The 19326-nt window shown below is 40.6% G+C and overlaps 3 protein-coding genes across 3 annotated transcripts in view; 2 read left to right on the top strand and 1 right to left on the bottom strand.

Annotated features, from left to right (window-relative positions):
• Positions 1-160: 160 nt before the first annotated feature.
• On the top strand, positions 161-2328 carry LOC138619182 (prolactin-like). Its single transcript, XM_069695479.1, has 5 exons — positions 161-179; positions 1021-1199; positions 1342-1443; positions 1601-1786; positions 2119-2328. Exons 1-5 carry the CDS (start codon positions 161-163, stop codon positions 2326-2328), a joined length of 696 nt encoding a protein of 231 aa, XP_069551580.1.
• Positions 2329-2820: 492 nt separating this feature from the next.
• dbx2 (developing brain homeobox 2) lies at positions 2821-7257 on the bottom strand. The gene is made up of 4 exons (XM_069695104.1): positions 6982-7257; positions 6046-6129; positions 3960-4144; positions 2821-3418 (listed from the first exon to the last, which is right to left on the bottom strand). Exons 1-4 carry the CDS (start codon positions 7223-7225, stop codon positions 3227-3229), a joined length of 705 nt encoding a protein of 234 aa, XP_069551205.1. The 5' UTR covers positions 7226-7257; the 3' UTR covers positions 2821-3226.
• Positions 7258-14583: 7326 nt separating this feature from the next.
• Positions 14584-19326, top strand: part of nell2a (neural EGFL like 2a) — a 79414-nt gene continuing 74671 nt past the window's right edge. Inside the window, exons 1-2 of the mRNA XM_069695268.1 lie at positions 14584-14997; positions 15318-15446. Of these exons, the coding sequence (XP_069551369.1) occupies positions 14946-14997; positions 15318-15446 (181 nt within the window). The 5' untranslated portion in view covers positions 14584-14945. The remainder of the gene's footprint in view (positions 14998-15317; positions 15447-19326) is intronic.

Below are 19326 nucleotides of genomic sequence, written 5' to 3'. Positions count from 1 at the left end.
ATGATAGTAATTATATTTTCTATGAGGATAATAGTGTATTTATGGCATCTTTTGTGTGTATATATTTTGTGAAAAAGATGACAATAAAACATTTGTCCTTTTAAAACTACTTTCCTGGGTATTTTTTTTTTATGTTTAACACTTTTGCTTTCCATACTTCATGGCCTTGTTATGGACCAGTATATTAATTCATTTAGTAAGCACAAAATAAAATTCCTTATACAGCAAAGAGCAATATGTAGGTCTTCTAGGTTTTTTTCCCCCTTAATATGTATGACTTGACACCACCGAGCACGTCAGACCACACCAGGGTTGACGAACGATGGGCGTGTTTAGCACGTTGTTTAAAATGTATTATTCATTTTGATGTTGAACTCGTCACACATGATGAACAAAAAAAGCAAAATGCTTAAATATTGTTTGTTGCACTAGTGAGTGCTGATTATCTCAAATGTTTGAGTTTGTGTTCCCTCTGAGATGGTTGAATTGCATATTATTTTATGTAGAATAATAACAATATCCCACTTGTAATGTGATGTGATGCTTAATCATGAGAAATGTGTCATTTCTATATAAAGCTGCATGTAATCAGTTGAAAAGGCTGCTTATTTTTTTTTTTAAATGAAATGAAAGGTTTTTTTTGCTTCATAAATTAATGTTTATTACTTTAATTTGGCAAATTGTCTGAGCCAGTTGTCCACTGTGTGTAGCACCTTTTCCGCCTGGGTTAGTTTTGTCTGCTCTCAGCTAAGCGGTTAACTCGGCGAAGCATATGACGTGCACAGAAAAATCCAATTTGATCCTCTAAAAAACATTTTCTTTTATCAGCTACGTCATCATTGTGTATGTTAGCCTCTGCCAGAGTAACTCTGGTGGCAAAAGAGCTCTACACATTATCTGGTTCTCACTACAAGAAAGGGACCATGGAAAAAGTTAAGATTGCAAACACAAATGAAACGTTTTAAAGTCATGTTGTGATTTTCGGTGACCTAAATTGTTTTGTTTTTTTCCCCCCATCAGTTTGGTTTGCTGTTTTTGTACTGATTTACCTGGACCCTTCTAAGATGGCTGGCACTGTCCCCATCTGTGCTTATGGGCAGGCTGGACGCCGCGTCCCTTCGCTGGCAGATCTCTTTGACAGGGTCATACAACAGTCTTCAAGAATGCATGGCATCTCCAGTGACCTGCACTCTAAATTTGTAAGTGTTTTTTTTATCCATGCTTGACATCGATCATCCATCACCCTTTGTCTGCCATTCATTCATCATCAATCACCCTCATTTGAGTCGGCTACTTTTCAAGCTCTGACATCAACTGCGTGTTTTGTTTCTGGCGGCTCAGGGGCAATATTTATTTCCTAACAAGAACCTGGTAGGAAAACGGAGGTGCCACACATATGATATCCAAACACCAGATGACAAAGAGAATGCACAAAGACTAGGAGTGAGTGTTCATGTTGTAAATATTCCATACATATGGTTTTGGCTTTGCCTGCACATAAGTGACATCCCTGTATTTTGTCAGAAATAATAGCAAGGTCATTTTACACGGCGCCTGGAATGAAGCTCTTGACCACCAAGTGATTTTCTTTCACGGACAGAGAGAACAACTGACAGAAGTGATTCTGAGGCTGCTGGAGGCCTGGAGTGACCCCATGTTACAGCTCTACTGGAGCATGTCTCAGGATCAGAATCAGGACGTCTACCCCTGCAGCTCCAACAAGCCACTGGAAATCATGGATATGGTTCAGGAGCTGAGGGATGGAGTGGAGAAAGTGGCAGAGAAGGTAAAGATCCATGAGCTTTTAGATGTGCTTTGTGGTCATATCTAAAGGTACTCTTTAAAAAAAAAAAATTTATATAGTTTAAGGAAACACATTCAAAAGGCTGTATAATGCATGTAGCTGTTTGTAACGTATCACACTACAGTTGGAATTTATGACTTTGTATTCACTGCCAATCTGGGACAAGTACATTTTTTAATGCCTGCTGGGTATCAAATACAATTATGGGAAATTTACATAATATTTATGAAGTATGTCTCTTCTCAAAACTCACATTTTATTTGTATGCGGTACTTGAAGGAATAGTTCTTAAGCTTTCATTCTGTCCACCTCAGATGAAGCTGGAGGGAGTGCTCGGTAACGCTGTGGGTTACATCTCGCCAGAGAGTTTGATCCCCTCTTCTGCTTTTTTCTTCTACAAACGAGGAGAACTCAACTCAGTGGACCGTCATGACCTCATCTACTGCTTCCTCAGAGACTCCAACAAAGTCAAAAATGACCTTCGTATCTTGAAATGCACCACCCTTCCTGGATTGGACTGTTGATAGTGATAACAAAGCCTAGTGAGTTATATTGAAATCTTTGCCAGAAAATAGAAATGTTTTTTTTTCTTCTTTTTTTTTTCTCATTTTCTTATAACTACACTTCCTGTCCTTCTATCCATAATTCATTTTAGGTGTGCAATTTACTGTGGACACTTTTATGTGCTTCTTACATTATTATGGCTGTAGGTAATTCATCATTTTTTCTTCATGGCACTTAGCATAAAAAAGTCATAAAAATAAAAACTACGTTTATCTTCATTATCGTTTTTTGGCCATTTTCTTGTTAATGGGAGAGCATAATATTAGAGATGATAAATGGTCTATGGTAGAGTGTTCAAAAACAAAAAATGATTTTGCTCTAGATTCCAACACATTAAGGAAAAGCGATGAAATCAGGATTCATTCTCTTTATTTACAGTTGATCTATACATTCAAGATCATGAAAAAAAACATATTTACAAAATATAGCAAGCAAAATATGACTTCCAAAATGACTTGGATTATGAGCAATGTTTATTATTATGTGTAAAGCTTACCAAAACATTAAACATAAAAAAACAAAACAAAACAAAAAAACAGTCTAATATGCAAATGCAGTAAATGATGTGACTCTGAGTGTGAATTTTTCCAGGAAAGATTTGCCAGTGTAATAACCATGAAATTGCTTACTGGAGCCAGTCAATTGCTATGAGACTATTGACCAAGTAGCTGAACCTAATTACATTTATAATGCAACTACACGTGACATACTTTGAAAGAAAAAGTTAATATCATCAGCGTTAGTCTTCACGGACGATGTTTTCCATCCATATATTTCTAACACCCTCACAGTAGTCTTTTTTGAGGGTTTTGTGGAAGTGAGAAAGTCTCTTGTTCATCTTCCATTCATTGATGCCTCTCATGTGTCCCTGGTATTCTTCTGTGCTGGTGATCTCTCTGTTTTTGCATTGGTGTGACTCTGCGTTGGTTCTTCCTCTTCCTGAGCGAGACCTCGAGCCATGAGCTCATCCATGGGGGAGCGAATATTTTGAACCTCCTTCTCCCTACAGTTTCGCCACTTCATTCGGCGGTTCTGGAACCAGATCTTTACCTGAAACAGCAGCAAAAACCATTTTGGTTCAGTTTGTTTAGTCCATTCATGTTTTATCTATGCTACCGGTGTAGCTCTGGGGATGGCAGTATCTGTCAGTTCTCTATTTTGGTTCAAACTGAAGTATCTAAAAATGGATAGCTGTGTGGTTCAGTGCAGACCTTGATGGAGCCCTGCCTTGAGCAACAATACTACTGATTTTAGTGATTCCCTGACTTTATTTGAAGCGCCACCTTTCACTTTACCTGTGAAAAATGGTGATTCTCTGACTTTTCATGAAGTGCAACCATGAGGTTCACATTCATAATGCTAACCATTAGAAGTTAGCATGATTACTAGATGAGGAAAATGTAAACATAATACCTGCCAAACATTAATATCTTAGTGTTGCCTAATGGGCTCGACAACCTGCTGTTATAAGTGTGCTGGCTGTAGACTGTTAACCACTTTTAAACCAATAATCATGTGTAATTCTGAGTATAAATATATATGCAGTTGTCTGTTTGGTTAAAAAAAATGTAGGTTATTCCAACTCGATTACCTGTGACTCCTTGAGACTGAGATCGGCTGCCAGTTTGTTCCTGTCTGTCTTGCTGATGTACTTCTGTCTCCGAAAGGTTCTCTCCAGCTCCTTCCTTTGCTCTTCAGAGAACACAGCCCTCCTCAGGATCCCTCTACGTGATTTAGGGCTTATATCAGCAGACCACATTTGAATGTTTGCTCCCTCTGAAAAATAAATTGGAACAAAAAAAAACCAACATATTTAAATGCCAGTGCATTGATCAGAGTTTCATTTTCAGGCCCTGGGTGTTCAATGGGTCATTGATTTGTACAATAATGATCAATGGCGGATTTGCAGATCATAACAATCACAAGATCAAGATTAGCTTCCAAACAATAGCAGCCGGGTGAATACAGAGGTGGTCTAATATACCTGGTTCATGTCTGCAGTTTTTCACAATATGGATATTTTTAACTGAATGATATATAATTGATGCTGTGAACAATCAATATGAACTTTACCAATCGTTCCACATTGCCCATCTGTTCAAAACAAGATGATGGTTGATTTTGTCACAATCACTTTATCACTCACATTTGATTCCTCTCTTTCTGTTTGTCCAATTTAACAAACTGGGGGTGACGAAAGAGAATAGAAAGCCATTTCAACTGAGAAAAAAGAGATTTGGTGACCTGTGAGGAGCAATCCCACGCTGCTTCACTCACAGGTGCACGCACAACAAAAGTCAAGTGGAACAATTTAACCGACCCATTCAACGTTGCCTTTTTAATCTGTACGACAAATCTGCACATAGACCACCTCTAGGGAGCACAAAACAGGTTTGGACATGCTTCTCACTTCTCTATTGGGGCTCAATAGCTTTCACTTAAATAGCTGATTACCAGGTCATTCCTGGGCAACGTGTGTGTCTACCCTAGTGGGCCAACTATAGAGCCCTGTGGGACACTAACAATAGAGCTGTTCAATGGAAATGCCATTACTCGATGGCTCAGTGGCCCAACACTAAATCTTTTCTTTTGCAAGTTTGAAGCCAGTTTGTATGTGAAGATGAGCTCGAATAAGTCTATAAAAGTCACTTTCATTGAATGCTTTATGTCCTAGTCAAGAGGTCTCCAATGGGAAGGAATGAGAGTTGAGGGACAGGAGAAAGGAGGGGGGTCGGCGAACCAAGCTCTTTAGCGACACAATGGGCGGGGGATGTTCCTCGTCCAGCCCTCTTCTGCAGAGAAACGGGCAGGTTTTTTTTGTGCTCAGTGGAGTTCATTGCTGCAGTGAAAAATTGCAGTGAGGTCGCGTGTGGATGGTGGAGTGAAAGTGCCAATTGGTCACGGCCCGAGTTGGCATTGTTTTGTTGCTGGGCACTGTGGGAAAGTGTCAACCCACTAAGAGGACTCCAAGGACCTGTGGGATGAGGGCTTTCTGATGTGTGCTATTTTCCTCAACTCTTGACAGCCATCACAGGAGACAGCAACTAATAACTTCCAATTGCTGAGGAACAATGCCCAAATAAGACAACTGTTTGACTTAATTCTACCAGAGCTTGATATAGTACTCTGCACAAGTCCTGAATGATACACAAGGAACATTTCAAACGCAAATTTACATTTTTACATTTACATGTCAAATGCAATCCCACTTTATGTGGTTTATGTGTGTACGTTGTCACATTTCATTCAGCTTGACAATAAAAAAATAAAAAATAAAAAAAAAGAATTTCACAACCAAACTCATTCATGGACTGAGGGAGTGCAAAGCTGTGGAACATTTCACCTTACTCAGCAGTCAGAATCTACAACTGGCAATTATTATCTTAACATGACAGAAGACAAGATGTGTATTAGCTCTGCATATATGCGCTGGTAAACGTGTGTGTTAGCAAGTACAAAATAGGGGGCCTCTGGGACTCTTAAAAGCCTTGCAACCCACCCTTCTTCCCCTTCCTAAACAAGCCGTGAATGGTTATGAATAGAGCTGTGCAGAGTTGAACGGAGAATTAGCTCTTTGGCATTGCATCAGTAATTAGCTGTGGAGAGCATGGGAGACCCTGCTGCTTAATGCTTAAGAGAGGAGCTGAGGCATTGCTGATGAGGCATAAAACACTCACTGGAGAAGACGGGAGGGGGGCTGGACCCACCGCAGCACGCCAACAGATAGTGCGGGCTCCGCAAGAAAACACTGCTCAGCACACCTGCAAAGATAGATGGTGACAGTCAGCTGTGGTCATGTGATAGCCAGGTGGGACGTTTCGCTCGAATCGCAGACAACTTCTAAGCGCATTTGGAGACCTAACTTTGTCGTATGTATTGATTAGAAATCTCTCGTATTTGTAAAAAAAAAAAAAGTTTGCAAGATAAGTACAAATCTGGAAACGTTTGCTTTTGCTTAGCAAAGCCGAGAGTGTTCAGATTGTTTGTGGACTGAAACGGTATGTGTCACTGGTTGGTTTTTTTTTGGTCGTATTGCAAATTAACTTTTGTTCAATTTGATCTGACCTAATTTATTAATACTTCAGTTTAATTTTTTTTAAATGTTCTGTTAAACATTTAAACAGAATATAGTAACATGATGTAAATGTTGTTAATAATTGATGACAAAAAAACAACTTATTCTTAACTCAATATCTCAGTATTTATTCATTTGTTTTGGAGGATTCTGCAGAGCATTTTTTCATTTTACATTTACATTTGTCTGTCAAATTTACAGAAATCTATCTTTGGTGGCAGCATGAGACAAACCATGCGTAACTGTGACATGCGTATGATCTTACTTTAGATTGTATAAGGCCGATGAATAATTTCTAGCCTAGAAATGAAAATTAAACAATTTTTAATCATTTGTAAATATTTACTAATATTTCCCCTCCACATACATCCAGGATTATAAAGAAAAGGAAAGAGCAGGAAAAAAAAAAACTAAACTAAACTAAAAAGCACTGTGTGATTGTGAAATTGTAACTTCACATATTTAAAACCCTTGACATAATTTAAATATATTTGATTTTCTTTTAAAACTGTGCTTGTATGAAAATTAATATTTTTACCTGAGTGTGGCACAAGTGGTCCAGCCAGGTCTTTCACCTGCTGAGGACTTTGGGTCTGGTTTTGGTAGGCTCCATGCACCGGGCCCCAGGTTCTTCTTGGGCGTTCACACACTGCTCGTCTCAGGTGTCCGCTTGTCGTCCCTTCCGGGCGGGCTGAAGGTGTCTGAGACTGTAGCAGATTGTCGATAAGAAAACTCTTTCCCGAGCTCCCAAAGCCTGGTAAAGCAGGAGGGAAGCCAGCCATATTCCTCCTAGTGCAGCTCTGAACTGAGACCATCCTGCGCACACAGTGACCCGAGCACTTGAGTTCTCTCTTTAGCAGTCACAGCTCCGTGACACTAAATTCTCCTTTAATCCCTCCTTGAGTGACCAGGCCAACTTCATTAAACTCTGGAGAAAACAAAAGTTCTCTGCTCTTCCTCTTTCTGGCCTGCACTTTGCTTACTGCAAAGTGCTGTGTCCTGATTGGCTGAGAGTCTCTAATGTGCTTCTCAATTCAGATAAGGCTGGGGCCTTTCTGGAGTGGCAGAAGGTGGGTCTGACTCATTCATTATGTCAACTAGCCTATTAAATGATAGACACCAGAGACAATGAAGCACTGGCGAAAGTTTAACATGCACCAAACAGTCTTCTCCAGTAGTAAATAGTTTGCTCCATTCTCCTGCCTCCTTCAGAGCTCCATTGTGCTCCGTGCAAACCTCTCAGCAGTTCATTTGCAATGTGCTCTTTTTCTTTCTGTTTCATTTCAGAAGCTCTGCTCTGAGGGCTTTTCTTGGTGGCAAAAGGATTCAAAAACAGGCCTAGTCTTTTTGAAATAGTGTGGGTGGACAAAGTTGTGACTTTCTCTCTTCAAAAGTCATCAGCAAATGAAAAAAAAAAGAGTTTTATTTGAGAAATTACATGACTTTACAAGATCACTTGGATTATCTTTATAGGTTAAAGTTTAATTAACATTTTATGAAATAAAAGGTTTCTGTGGATGCAACTGTGCTTCTCATAACACAGTTTTGACTTGGTGTCTCTGAAGCGATTTTTTCTGAAACGTCTCTGTAACGAACACGATGTTGTTAACATATAAATGAAGGATGAAAGACAACCTTCCCAACCGATACTTTTTTGTGTGTGTGTGTTGGTGACTGTTGTGGTTCTTTTATGGCCAATCAGTCAGAACTTTAATTTACCTTTACACAGGGGTTTACATAGTGGCTCCACAGGCAGCAGTAGATTCAGTCTTCAGTGTAGTGGTTGTACAGGTTGCATATTTGCAACTATAAAATAAACGGTCGCACAAACACAGACACACACACATGCGTGTAATGTTTTGCAATAAACACATCCAGTGAGAGGCTTGTGTAACCTTTAACACTGCAACTAATGATCCTCAACATCGTAATAGAAAGTCCAACAAGAGGGGCCACAGACCCGGAGTTTAGGCACAGTAAACAGGCATATCCACACTAGTCTGGCAGTGTGTGCGTGTGATGGTGGGGGGTGACTGGGAGCTCAAGTCTGCGCGTGTAGATACCTCATGCTGAGCATGGAAATTGGCCCAGACAGCTCAGCCTATTGTGTGATGGCCAGGGAGCCAAAGGTTGCTTGTAATCAAATTTGAGGTTTTATTCCTCAGACTGGTGGAGAAGGCACAGCGCTCTGTCACATGATGAGTGTCAGCAAGTCTGCGTGCACTTTCCACTTTTGTGTAGTGTGTGTGTGTGTGTGTTAACATGCTCCTCATAGACCGATGGCTGTGATAGCCCCCCAAAGCTTTTTGTTTGCTGGAGAGTCATTTGTTAATATGACAGAATGAAAACAGGAGGGAAGCCCAGACTGGCCTCCAGTGCTTCTCTTAACTGTATTTGTTTAGACTTTGAAAGGATCCCCATTGTGCTCAAGGTATGTTTTATGTGATAACATTAAGGATATTTGTTTGGTTTATTCATGTGGCCCCACCTTTCTCTCCCCCAAAATTAGCCTTTGGGAAACAAATGAGACCCTGTGGCAAGTTTAAAAGTTGTTACGAGCACCTCAACCCTGATGACACTCATGAGAGCATTTTATTTTCCTGTATTTAACTTATATTTCTCTGTGTTCACTGACGTTTTAGGTAGAACCAGTCTCACGCGACTTCGTGCACATTTTGAAAGGCATCGTTAAGAGCGTATCATTATTAAGATTCACCACTGTGTAATTAGCCAGATTCCAACAGCGCTCTCCAGGAGAGGGAGGTATAATTAGGCTATTCTTAAACAGTAGGTCTTAGAAACACCCTGAAGCAAGTTCATGTGAATTTATTTGATGTCCATCTCTTTTTAGAAATGGAGGGAAAAAGCTGGGGTCCCTTATTCAGAATCCTCACAATGGGTCTGTTGAAAGCTAGCACTCTGCAGACCGGCTGAGATCCCTTTTCTCTCTTTCTTAACCCCACTAAAGCTCTTAAAAAGATACCGGCCCATTGCACACGCAATTGATATTCCACCACTCGAACTTAATATTGTGAATGGAGGGCCAGGTTCTATGAATCAGGAGGACAATGCGCTTAGCTTAGCAGCAAACTGGCACTTTGTGTGCGGTGTCCATGCCCCAGAGGAGGAAGTTTCTAATGTGAGCCCCACAATTGTGTGTCTATAGAGTTCTAATGAGCTTCTGTATGCTGAGTGAATGGGTGCGGGCCATTCACCAAGAGGACCCAATGAGCCAGCTCACTGCACACATTCACAATAGGATCCAGGGGGAATGGGAGTGGTTGTGTGGAGCCACTGGACTGCCCGGACAGTCCATAAAAGCTCAACATACGTATCACTATGTTTTGATTAAGAGTGCGTCCATATCAAGCTGTTTACAAATCTTCATCTGAAGTCTCTGTTCGTACTAAGCCTGTGTTTTTCTCATCAAAAGAGGCACATTTTCCAAAATGATCACAAGAGCAGTTAAATGTTAAAATGCCAGTTTAGTGTCTTATTGTGTAACTTTCACACAACATTGTAATGAGCTTATCCAGTCATGAGCAGAGCAAGGTTATCAAAAACAAACAAAAAAAATACTGCAGTGCAGAACCTTTAGAGTACCCGTAAGTCAAAGCCATCGGTGATAAGTTTTCAATAAATTATGTAGCAAATCAATCAAATTCAAAACAGAACATTTTTGGGGGCTTCTGTTACTGACCTTTTTTTTTTTTTTTTTTTGAAAGAACAGAGAAATAATAGTTTGCAAGGGAAGCAGCATGAAAAGACTGGAAAGTTGAGCATCTAACAGGATATATTTTATTATTGTTTTAATTAGTAGTGCTTGCTTATTTCCCGGAGCCAGTGCTCATTGATCTCATACTAAAAGAAGAACTATTTTACCTGACCACAATTTATTTCCACAGTGTGAACTCACTAAGAAAGAACCAGCTGATTAAAAATTTGTAAATGTTTGTTCGTAACACCGTAGTATCTTGATCTAAATATCCCTGTGATACAGTGTCAACAAATGCGCCACATTATGAGCTCCACAAAGCTGCTCCTTTATCGCAAGGGCCACAAAACTTTATTAAGGCAATCGGGCGTTGCTTTTTTCTTTGCCCTGGCGCACATTTAGGAAGACAAACAGGGTCATCTCTACTGTCGGTATGAAATATCCAAAGAATGTTTTAGAAGCAGGTAATGTCTATGCTGTGCACTGTTTTTTAATTAAGATCGTCCCGTATTCCAGGGTGGCACTGCTCTGTAAATCAGGAGAGATTAGCACCACGGTAAATTTTCACCGCTTTCTTGGCCCCATCAGTCACCAGCTCTAACCTTTGACCTTAAATATCCTGTTATACACTCTATTTCATTTAATTGTCTCACGCTCTAACTTGTACCTGCAGTAACTTTGTGTTACTCATTTGTCGGGTCATCAAGTATTTAGCCTTGTGATGGCCCTAGGGTGACACTGCCTGTCTGACCTCAGTACTGCTCCACTGTGATAATGTGGCTGCAGTTCACGGCCACGCACACAAGATGGCACTGAGCGAATGAGAACCATCTGTGTTTCAGCCGACTGGACTCAAACTCAAGAGTCACGTTATGTCTAGCTTTTTGCAGCTGTTACAGGCTTTGGTCCTCTTGTCAGAACAGCAGCATCAAAGGCCTCAAAATGCAACTAAAAAAAAATTAATAGCATATAACTGATTGCTGTCTATTGACATCACCCATGCTTTGAATCATATAGTTAGAACGTCCATTGTCTGCTTCAATTAAATCACAGTTTTCTTCATATTTGGATTCATTTGAAAACGTTGAAGCATAGCTATTAATGACATTACTGGACAGACTGATGCAATGAATCATTCTGTCTTTTTGTATGACGCATGAATGTCAAATTAGAAAGACAGGCAAGGTCAGTATAACATAGCATTATGCAACAAATGAATCCCAAGAGAGCCCAGTGGAAACGAGCCAGATTTTTCTGCAGTGCATTCAAATCCTGGCACAGCTACTGCAAGTGATTCCATTTTGTCTATGGCATTAGTATGTCTATATGGTGGAGTTATGGCCAAAGTGAATAAGAGCCTAAAAGCTTTGTAATGCATCATCCATCTGGTTCTTTTAGAGATGAAAGAATGGACTTGTACTGTTCTTCTGTCCTTGCCCTGAGAGATTCAGTGTGTGTGTGTGTGTGTGTGTGTGTGTGTGTGTGTGTGTGTGTGTGTGTGTGTGTGTGTGTGTGTGTGTGTGTGTGTGTGTGTGTGTGTGTGTGTGTGTGCGTGTGTGTGTGTGTGTGCATGCACAGCAGGAGAATAGGCATGTGTTGGCACTGTGTGCGTTTATTACTTTTCGTTCTTTCCTGGGCACATGCTTTAATGACTCTTATTTTCCTGATGGCACTTTAGGAAATGACAACTTGTGGGCAATACAATGTAATTACATTTCCTGTGCGTGGACCCAGAAGAACTCTAGTATTATTAATAATGAATAGAGGGTTGGGGGCCCTTTCACACAGCAGATGGAACACTGTCCGAAGAGCCATTACTTGCCTTTGTTTTTGATCAACAATAGCCACCCATTAGCGACACACTGGACACACAAACAGGTTACCTCAATTGGCGACAGATAAGGGCCCATTTGTCAAAACACATCTGTTTTGCAGGAATCATCATAAAAAGAAAGCATGTAATTGGCATACATGTATTGAAGGGGAGGCTGATCAGTATGACAAATATGTTGGTGTTAATCTGGGGTTCTTGGGATGGATCTGAGCACCACATACGTAGGATCTGGAACTATCCCCAGAATCATATCTGCTGGCGCCCACTTGTCAGAAATACTTCAGCAGACCAGCCCAGCCAGCAAAAGACTCTCCCTGCGATTCAGGGATTGGCTGGAGTTTGTTGTGGTCTTGGGATTGCCTCTGAACAAGCCTGTATAAAAAGGCTTCATTCATGTCCATCTGGCAGGAAATTTATTAGGATTCAGGGAAAATATACCCGTTTATCATCCTTTAAAAAAATTAAAAAAAAAAATCACTGGCATGGCATGGCTACTGATAAAACGGTATGCTTTAAAATGGTAATTGGTCCCATGGATGAAGAAGATGCAAGACGAGTTAACAAATATTTAAACGACAAAACGTCTGTGCTCTACAAAAAGGCATTAAAACGGCTGAGTCACACGGGCAGCCAAGCACTCCATTTTAATTAATTTCCACACCACCTGCTGAAAAGGCTAACTTTAACTTTCCTGGAGGACTTAACTATTTGAAGGATTGAGACTGTCTGCTTACTGGAGGTCACAATTCAGTTTCCGTATTGATGACACTCACATGCTTTGAAACAGTTGGTAGTTTCTCCATCAACCTCTACTCTTCGCAAGGACAGAGAAGACAGATGGTTTGGAAGAGGAGCAAAGGGCGCCATCAACGTCAACAGGAACAAACATTCCTGACGGAGGAGGGGGAGCTGCAACACCATTTATCGGCTGCTTTTAATGCCGTCCCAGGCAGTGAAACAATTCAAGAGACTCTTGACTTCCATCATTGGTATATGACCTTGACAACTCCTGAGACCTCATGTAACATCAATGTGAACCCACCAAAGAGGTTCAAATGCTTGCAGAGCCCAACTTATATCTCATAATTATTGTTTTTTTTTATTAATTGTTTTACCCTTCAGATCTCAGTGGACAAATACAAATGTGTTGCTTAACTATCTCGCCAGTGCTTTTCATGCAGCCATAAACTAGTTAAAAGTTAGTTAAAACTCTTGTTAACTATGCCTGTTAAAACTGAACTAGCATGATAACTACACTCAACCAAAAATAAACACAACACTGCACGTTTTAGAGGGGCCTTTTTGGGGAGTAATCATGCTGTTTAATCAGCATCTTGATGTGACACTACTATCAGGTGGCAAAAGTCTGAATCACAAATTTGTGAACAAAATTTGAGAGAAATGAAACTTTTCTGTGCATAAAAGAGACATTTTACTTCAGCAAAAACAAAAGTTTAACAAATATATTTTTTGTTAAGTTTACTTGGGAGAAGAAAATACGGTAGTTAAAAGTGAATTATCATGCAAACAAGTATGCTAGTTTAAAGTGAGAAGGAAATTATGCTCGTTAAAAGGGAACTATCAATTCAAATTGAGAGAGAAATATACAAGTATGCTAAACTGCTAGTACCTAAATATGGTCATTTAACAATTCACATTTTAACTTAGGCTACATGTTGCAATTTTAGATAGGCTATTTTGTGTCACTTTTCATGAATGTAGGCCTAATTTAAAATCTAAAACCCTCCTAGTTACATTAAAAAATAAAGCAGAAAGTGTCCAGTCAGATATGTCAGAAATATCTATAAGCCCTTCAGTAAAAGCATTATATTAGCAAACTAACTTTGGTTTTGTCCGTTAGGTATGCAGTCGTCTAAACAAGATGAAATACAAGAATCAGATTTTATGGCAATGGTTGGGTTTCCTGCTGATGTTGCCATGGAGACAGCGCCGTCAGTCAAACCAGACAGAAATATCCCAGTTCACCATGCTGAGCAGCCTCGAAACTGGTCAAACTAAACAATAATTTTAACGTAAAGTTTGATTCCCCCTCTCCCTCAAACATAAACTGTTTCTTATGTAGTCATTAATATTAGGATGTGTCAAAGAGAAATAGCAACCTTGGGTTGGGTTTTATGTTGCTATAACAGAATCAAGTAATGCAAATATTATTTTTGGGTCTGTGATTTCCATATATAATTTCTTAAAATGGTAAATCTTAAAACTTCCTAATGCCCGTCTATGCACTGACTTTCTATTTAACAAGAATTCATTCATTGCAAGTGTAACCGAACACTCTCCATTTTACCAATAGTACCACACAAGGAAATAATTTTAATTTACAACCCTGTCACATAAATGACTATTTTCCAATCAGTGATTGGGTTACACTATAATATTTAAAAAGTCAGGTGTGGTCACAATCCCATGGATTCCTGTCTTCTCATCTCCGTCCACGAGAGGGCTTTATAGTCCCTGACTCTCCCTCTCCCTCTCTCTCTCCTCGACAGCTCCTCACTCCTCTGCCTCCCTCTCTCCTCACTCCTCTGCCTTCCTCTCTCCCCACTCCTCTTTCAGCGGCGCAGCTCTCACTCACTCTGCTGTAGGAGCGTCTGTTGAGCTGGTGAGGCAGGGCAGCTCCCTTCGTGCGTCCTCGGTAACCCACCTGTGCCGCGGATGGTGCTGATGGAGCAGATCGCGCGTTACATGGAATAATCTCCGCATCGTTACTATTGTTTTGTCCTCTGGATTTGCTTCTTTTTTTTTTTTTTTTTTTTTTTTTTTTTTTTTTTGCATCATTGGGCATCTAAAGTTGTGATGATGCCTCCGCTCAGCATTTGGGATTGGTAATAGCCTCCTGTGCGAGGGTGATACATCATTCGTATGTGACTGAACAACACTGTCTCTCGGAAGTGGATAAATCATGGACTAAATTTTTTTTTATACATTCACCATGGGATTATTACAGCTATTTCTGGTTCTCGCCATATTCTGCGCCTTCTCAGGTAGGACACAGCGCTGTCAGTGGTTTTACAGTAACGATCTCTTGCAACATGTAGCCTTAAGACGAGATATATGGGCGACAGTATGATTCCAATTATTTTGAATAACTTGCCAGCAATGCTTTTCAGAAAAAAAAAATCAGATGCACTTGATCAAGCAGCTTGTACAGTACACAGTACAGTAACCTCCTATGTCTTCCCCTGACACCAGCAGGATTTTTTTAATCACATTTTTTATTTATTTATTTATTTATTTATTTTTAACACAAGTGTCCTTTCATGTTCATCACAATGCTAATAATGTCACTGTGTTTGTAAATTAGTTGTAGGTTTTGGGGTCGACCCTGCCCTGCGCATCAGCGTGTTTGATGAACTAACGCTTGGAGAAGGCTTTGATGGAGTTACTCAGGTCCAGGGGTTCCACAGCGAGTCTAGAGCTTTCCACTTTCAAGGTACCGTAACACACATTCAATGTATTTCTGTCTAAAAATAACGTGAAACAATGCTGACAGACTGCTTTTAAAAAAATAAAAAAAAATAATATATATATATTTTTTTTTAGAACTGTTAAAAAAAACACCCATGTCTGTCTATTTTTACATTTTGTTTACACAACTTGCAAGACTACCATGACGCAGTAATCCATAGATCCGCTCCTCCAGTGAGCTGCTGCTTGATGGAGGGATTTTTTTTTTGTGTGAAAATGTCAGATCATCCGATAACACGGCAGCCTAAACGCCTTTAGGTGAGTCTTACTGTCCATAGCGGAACTGTGTAACAGAATCTAAGCAGCAACACAATGGGGATTTTCGGTTTTAATGAGAATGAGCTTGGGGTCCTTTAGACTGCCACCTGCCTGAACAATAGGGTTTATTAGGGCCTCTAGAAAAAGTGGGGCGACCAGGGCAGGCAGAGTTGGAGAGTATGGGAGGATCACGCAAAGGAACATAGAATGAGTGAGTTTAATCAGATTAGGCAGGGATGAAATCCTGCACTCATGGAGATATGGTGATGTGAGTCTGGAGGGGGCCCCCTGCTAGAATTTACCCACTGGTGATCTTCTGGGGTGTGTTAGTAGTTTGAACAGTTTTCATTCCCAAAATGTGAATGGGCAGCAGACTGAGTCAGATGTCGATGTTGTCGGTTTAAAGGCAGTGTAGGCTAAATATGTAATCTATGGTATTTAGTAAATGGCACCGTGTCAAATGGAGTTGTCAAAGCTGCAGTTGTGATTGATGTCTTTTTCTACATACATTTTTTTTTTGTGTGCCAGTTTTACATCTTTGTCATTTGATGTCAGACACTTATTAAAATCCAAATGAGACTGTTAACAGCCCCATCACAGGGATGGAGATGTCTATCATAACCCAGCCCCATGTAACAACAGAGGAAATTGCTTTTGGTTCCCAGATCAGTGGCAAAACCAAAGATGTGGCGACACACACATCTTCACTGGGAGGATCTCATCACGGATCACATAATGTACCAAAGTGACAATGTTGTTTTGGGACAGAGAGACACCACAATCACTTGTCGACATTTTTCTTTTTCCCTCCCACCTCGCTGATATCTTCTAATCTCCCTGCACAGCCGCTGAGACAGCAGCACTTCTGCATAGAGCAGCAACTCCAGTATCTTTGTGAAGGCAGGCCATTTGATGTCCTCTGTGTAGACAACACTCAGAAGTGCTCTACCCAGGCAGGTAGCAAGAGAGAAGGAGAGAGACTACAAGGAACAGTTAGAGAGGGATAGAGAAACAAAGACAGTTTGAGAAAGAAGCTCCCACAGCTCTTGTGTCGAAATGAAAAACTCAACTCTCCCGCGACTGGCACCTCTCCGTCTTTACGCTCTCTTATTTTCCTGCTTCACCTTTACTAAGTACATTCAGTCACCCAGGCGGAGAAGGTGGTGTGTTATTTATGGCAGAGCTTGCCTCCATCCTTCATTTGGGTTGTGCGTTAAGTCAATGATGTTGAGTGAGCGGGGAGGCAGACAGAGCCGAACCGGCAAAGTAGACCTGGGTCTCTGCTTGTTTGTGATCAGGAACAGACATTCTGTGAAGAAGCAGAAATGAGTGAGGAAGCTACAGCAAAAAAAAAAAGCTGTTGTAGAGGAAAAGGAGGAGAGAGAGAGAGAGAAATGCGAAGCAGAGCTGTCTGCCAGCTGTTTGATAGACTGTGCTGATTCCACATGTATGGATGCTCGGCTGGCGGGACCAGCAGACAGGCCCACGGTGACATTCCGACGCTCATTAGATAGCAGGCAGAACATATCCATGGCTGTCCCCTCCACCGCCTGCCTGCCCAAAGGGAAGGCTGTTATCTCTGGGTGCTGTGTGGAGGCAAGAGGAGGGGTATAGCTGCTGAGAGCTGAAAGAGAAGTAGCAGAAGGCGAGAGTGTATTCACAGTATAGAAATGTGTGCATGTTCATGTGGGGATAAGTGAGTCTGGTGTGCTCCATTGCTGTTTCCATATCTTTGTATCTCTGTCTGCCAAAGTGTGTGGTTTTTTTGTGTGTCTGAGAAAGAAAGAGAAAAGCAGTGGGGGGGGGATTGCTGTTTAGCGCACCCCTGCTGATGCTTTTGAAGGTGGCTGTCAGCTCTACATTGCATGGCATTAGGAGAGGTGGACCTCAGGGACGGGCATAATAGAGAGGGAGAAAAGCCCCCTGGCTACACTCCTCTCGTGTCCTGATGTGAGGTGATACTCAGCCTCACCAAAAAAAAAAAAAAAATCATCATGTCATTAGCACTTCCCCCACAGTTTTTAATATCCAGACATCCAGATATCTCTGTGTATACAAGCACAGGGGCCACACCCAGAAGCACTCCCTTCCCCCAACACATATACGCCCACACTCTCTCCCTCTCTTGCAAAAAGCGTATGGACCAAACTCATTCGAAGTGCAAACAACACAATTGCTAGAAGCATCCTTTCAGCTGCAGTGCAAGACTCTCCTGTAATTGTATCTCTCTCTCTCTCTCTCTCTCTCTCTCTGTGTGTGTGTGTGTGTGTGTGTGTGTGTGTGTGTGAATCCCATCTATCTCAGAAGTTGTTTTTTGCTCAGACTGTTTGAACTCTGGCAGCGAGGTGTTTCTGTGCACGTTGTGGTGATGATGTCCCTGATTGCAGCAACACTAAAGCGTAACTGGATGGAAGAGACTCATTTATAATACAGCCGTGCTGCGTGCGCGTCTTCTCTTGTGCACGTGTGTGAATGAAGGAGGAAGACGATGACAGGCGCACTACGTGTGAATGCCACTTTGTTGTTCTGCATTAATGTGTATGCGAGTGTTTGAATGGGAATTACAATTGTGTGTTTCCAGTGTAGAGACTACACTTACCAGCTGCCAGCAACAAGGATACACTGGTGTACTGAGCTATAGACAGATGTAAGAGTTTGCAGGGCAGTTAAGTCCTTTAGCAGCAGAGCTCAGATTCAAGCTTCCATATCAGAAAGCAGCTTCTGTTCTCTGCTGGATTGTACTGGGCAGGTTCTCTGTTAGCTCTGAGGTTCTTTTTAAGAGTATATTCACTTTATTTGTTTGTCGTAATAGGGTTGTGTGGCACACTGAAAATACACACAAAAAAAATCACCCCTATTATAAAGAAGCAAAATAATATTTAATGTAGGGAAATGCACCACTATCATTCAAATAAATAAATAGAAAAATCTGCACAAGCAAGGCATTAAACTATTTTTTAGACTTGACTCACTTGCTTTAATAGGGCATCACCACAAAATAGGGTGACTTGTGAGTAAGAAATGTAAAAAGAATGGTCAAAGTCAAAGCAGTAAAAGCTGAAATATGCTGGATTTTTGTTTTGTTTTTTTGTTTTGTTTTTTGTGGGCCAAGATCGAAGATCCTTCCTCGAGCCTCATGCTAATCAGTTGTGTTTATTGCCGGAGGTAAGCCCACAGCTTCAAGTTTTTGTTGAAAAGGTTTCATTTAATATTCATCATCATATCAAAGATAAGATTCCTCCCTCCAAAATAATAGGCTGTCATACTGTACTCAATGACTAAATTTACTTTGACTTGTATAACTGGTTTAGACTCAAACCTTCTTGTTAAATATGAACAATAATACTCTCAGTTCAGTTTTACATGCTTACAGCTATTTTACCTTCAATACAACTTAAGGTAATATCTTCAAAGATTACTCCATAACAAATGCAAAAACTCAAAGCATAGAAAGAAAAAGGCCCTCAGCCTTTTTTCAGCGTGAAAGTTAAGATCCAAAAGTTCACTGTTTTTATCCTGAAAGCAACATATAACCATAACAATATGTGCAGTACATAACAAAGCTTTATTTGTTGTTAATTGTTACT

This window comes from Brachyistius frenatus, unplaced genomic scaffold, assembly GCF_029030835.1.
Source record: "Brachyistius frenatus isolate BFR_SWC_R1_liver_20210118 unplaced genomic scaffold, ASM2903083v1 Contig_19, whole genome shotgun sequence".
Taxonomy (NCBI): domain Eukaryota; kingdom Metazoa; phylum Chordata; class Actinopteri; family Embiotocidae; genus Brachyistius; species Brachyistius frenatus.
Note: the sequence above shows the minus strand (reverse complement) of the source record. Positions and strands in the feature narration are given on the sequence as shown.

What these genes read in the sequence shown, in the direction of transcription:
- LOC138619182 (XM_069695479.1), top strand. An exon ending in AGAATGCACAAAGACTAGGA is followed by an intron (nt 1,444 to 1,600) that starts GTGAGTGTTCAT and finishes TTTCACGGACAG; the next exon opens with AGAGAACAACTGACAGAAGT. An exon ending in TGGAGAAAGTGGCAGAGAAG is followed by an intron (nt 1,787 to 2,118) that starts GTAAAGATCCAT and finishes TGTCCACCTCAG; the next exon opens with ATGAAGCTGGAGGGAGTGCT.
- dbx2 (XM_069695104.1), bottom strand. Translation starts at nt 7,225, where the DNA reads ATGGCTGGCTTCCCTCCTGCTTTACCAGGCTTTGGGAGCTCGGGAAAG. An exon ending in ACCACTTGTGCCACACTCAG is followed by an intron (nt 6,130 to 6,981) that starts GTAAAAATATTA and finishes CTATCTTTGCAG; the next exon opens with GTGTGCTGAGCAGTGTTTTC. An exon ending in CCCCCCTCCCGTCTTCTCCA is followed by an intron (nt 4,145 to 6,045) that starts GTGAGTGTTTTA and finishes TTTATTTTTCAG; the next exon opens with AGGGAGCAAACATTCAAATG.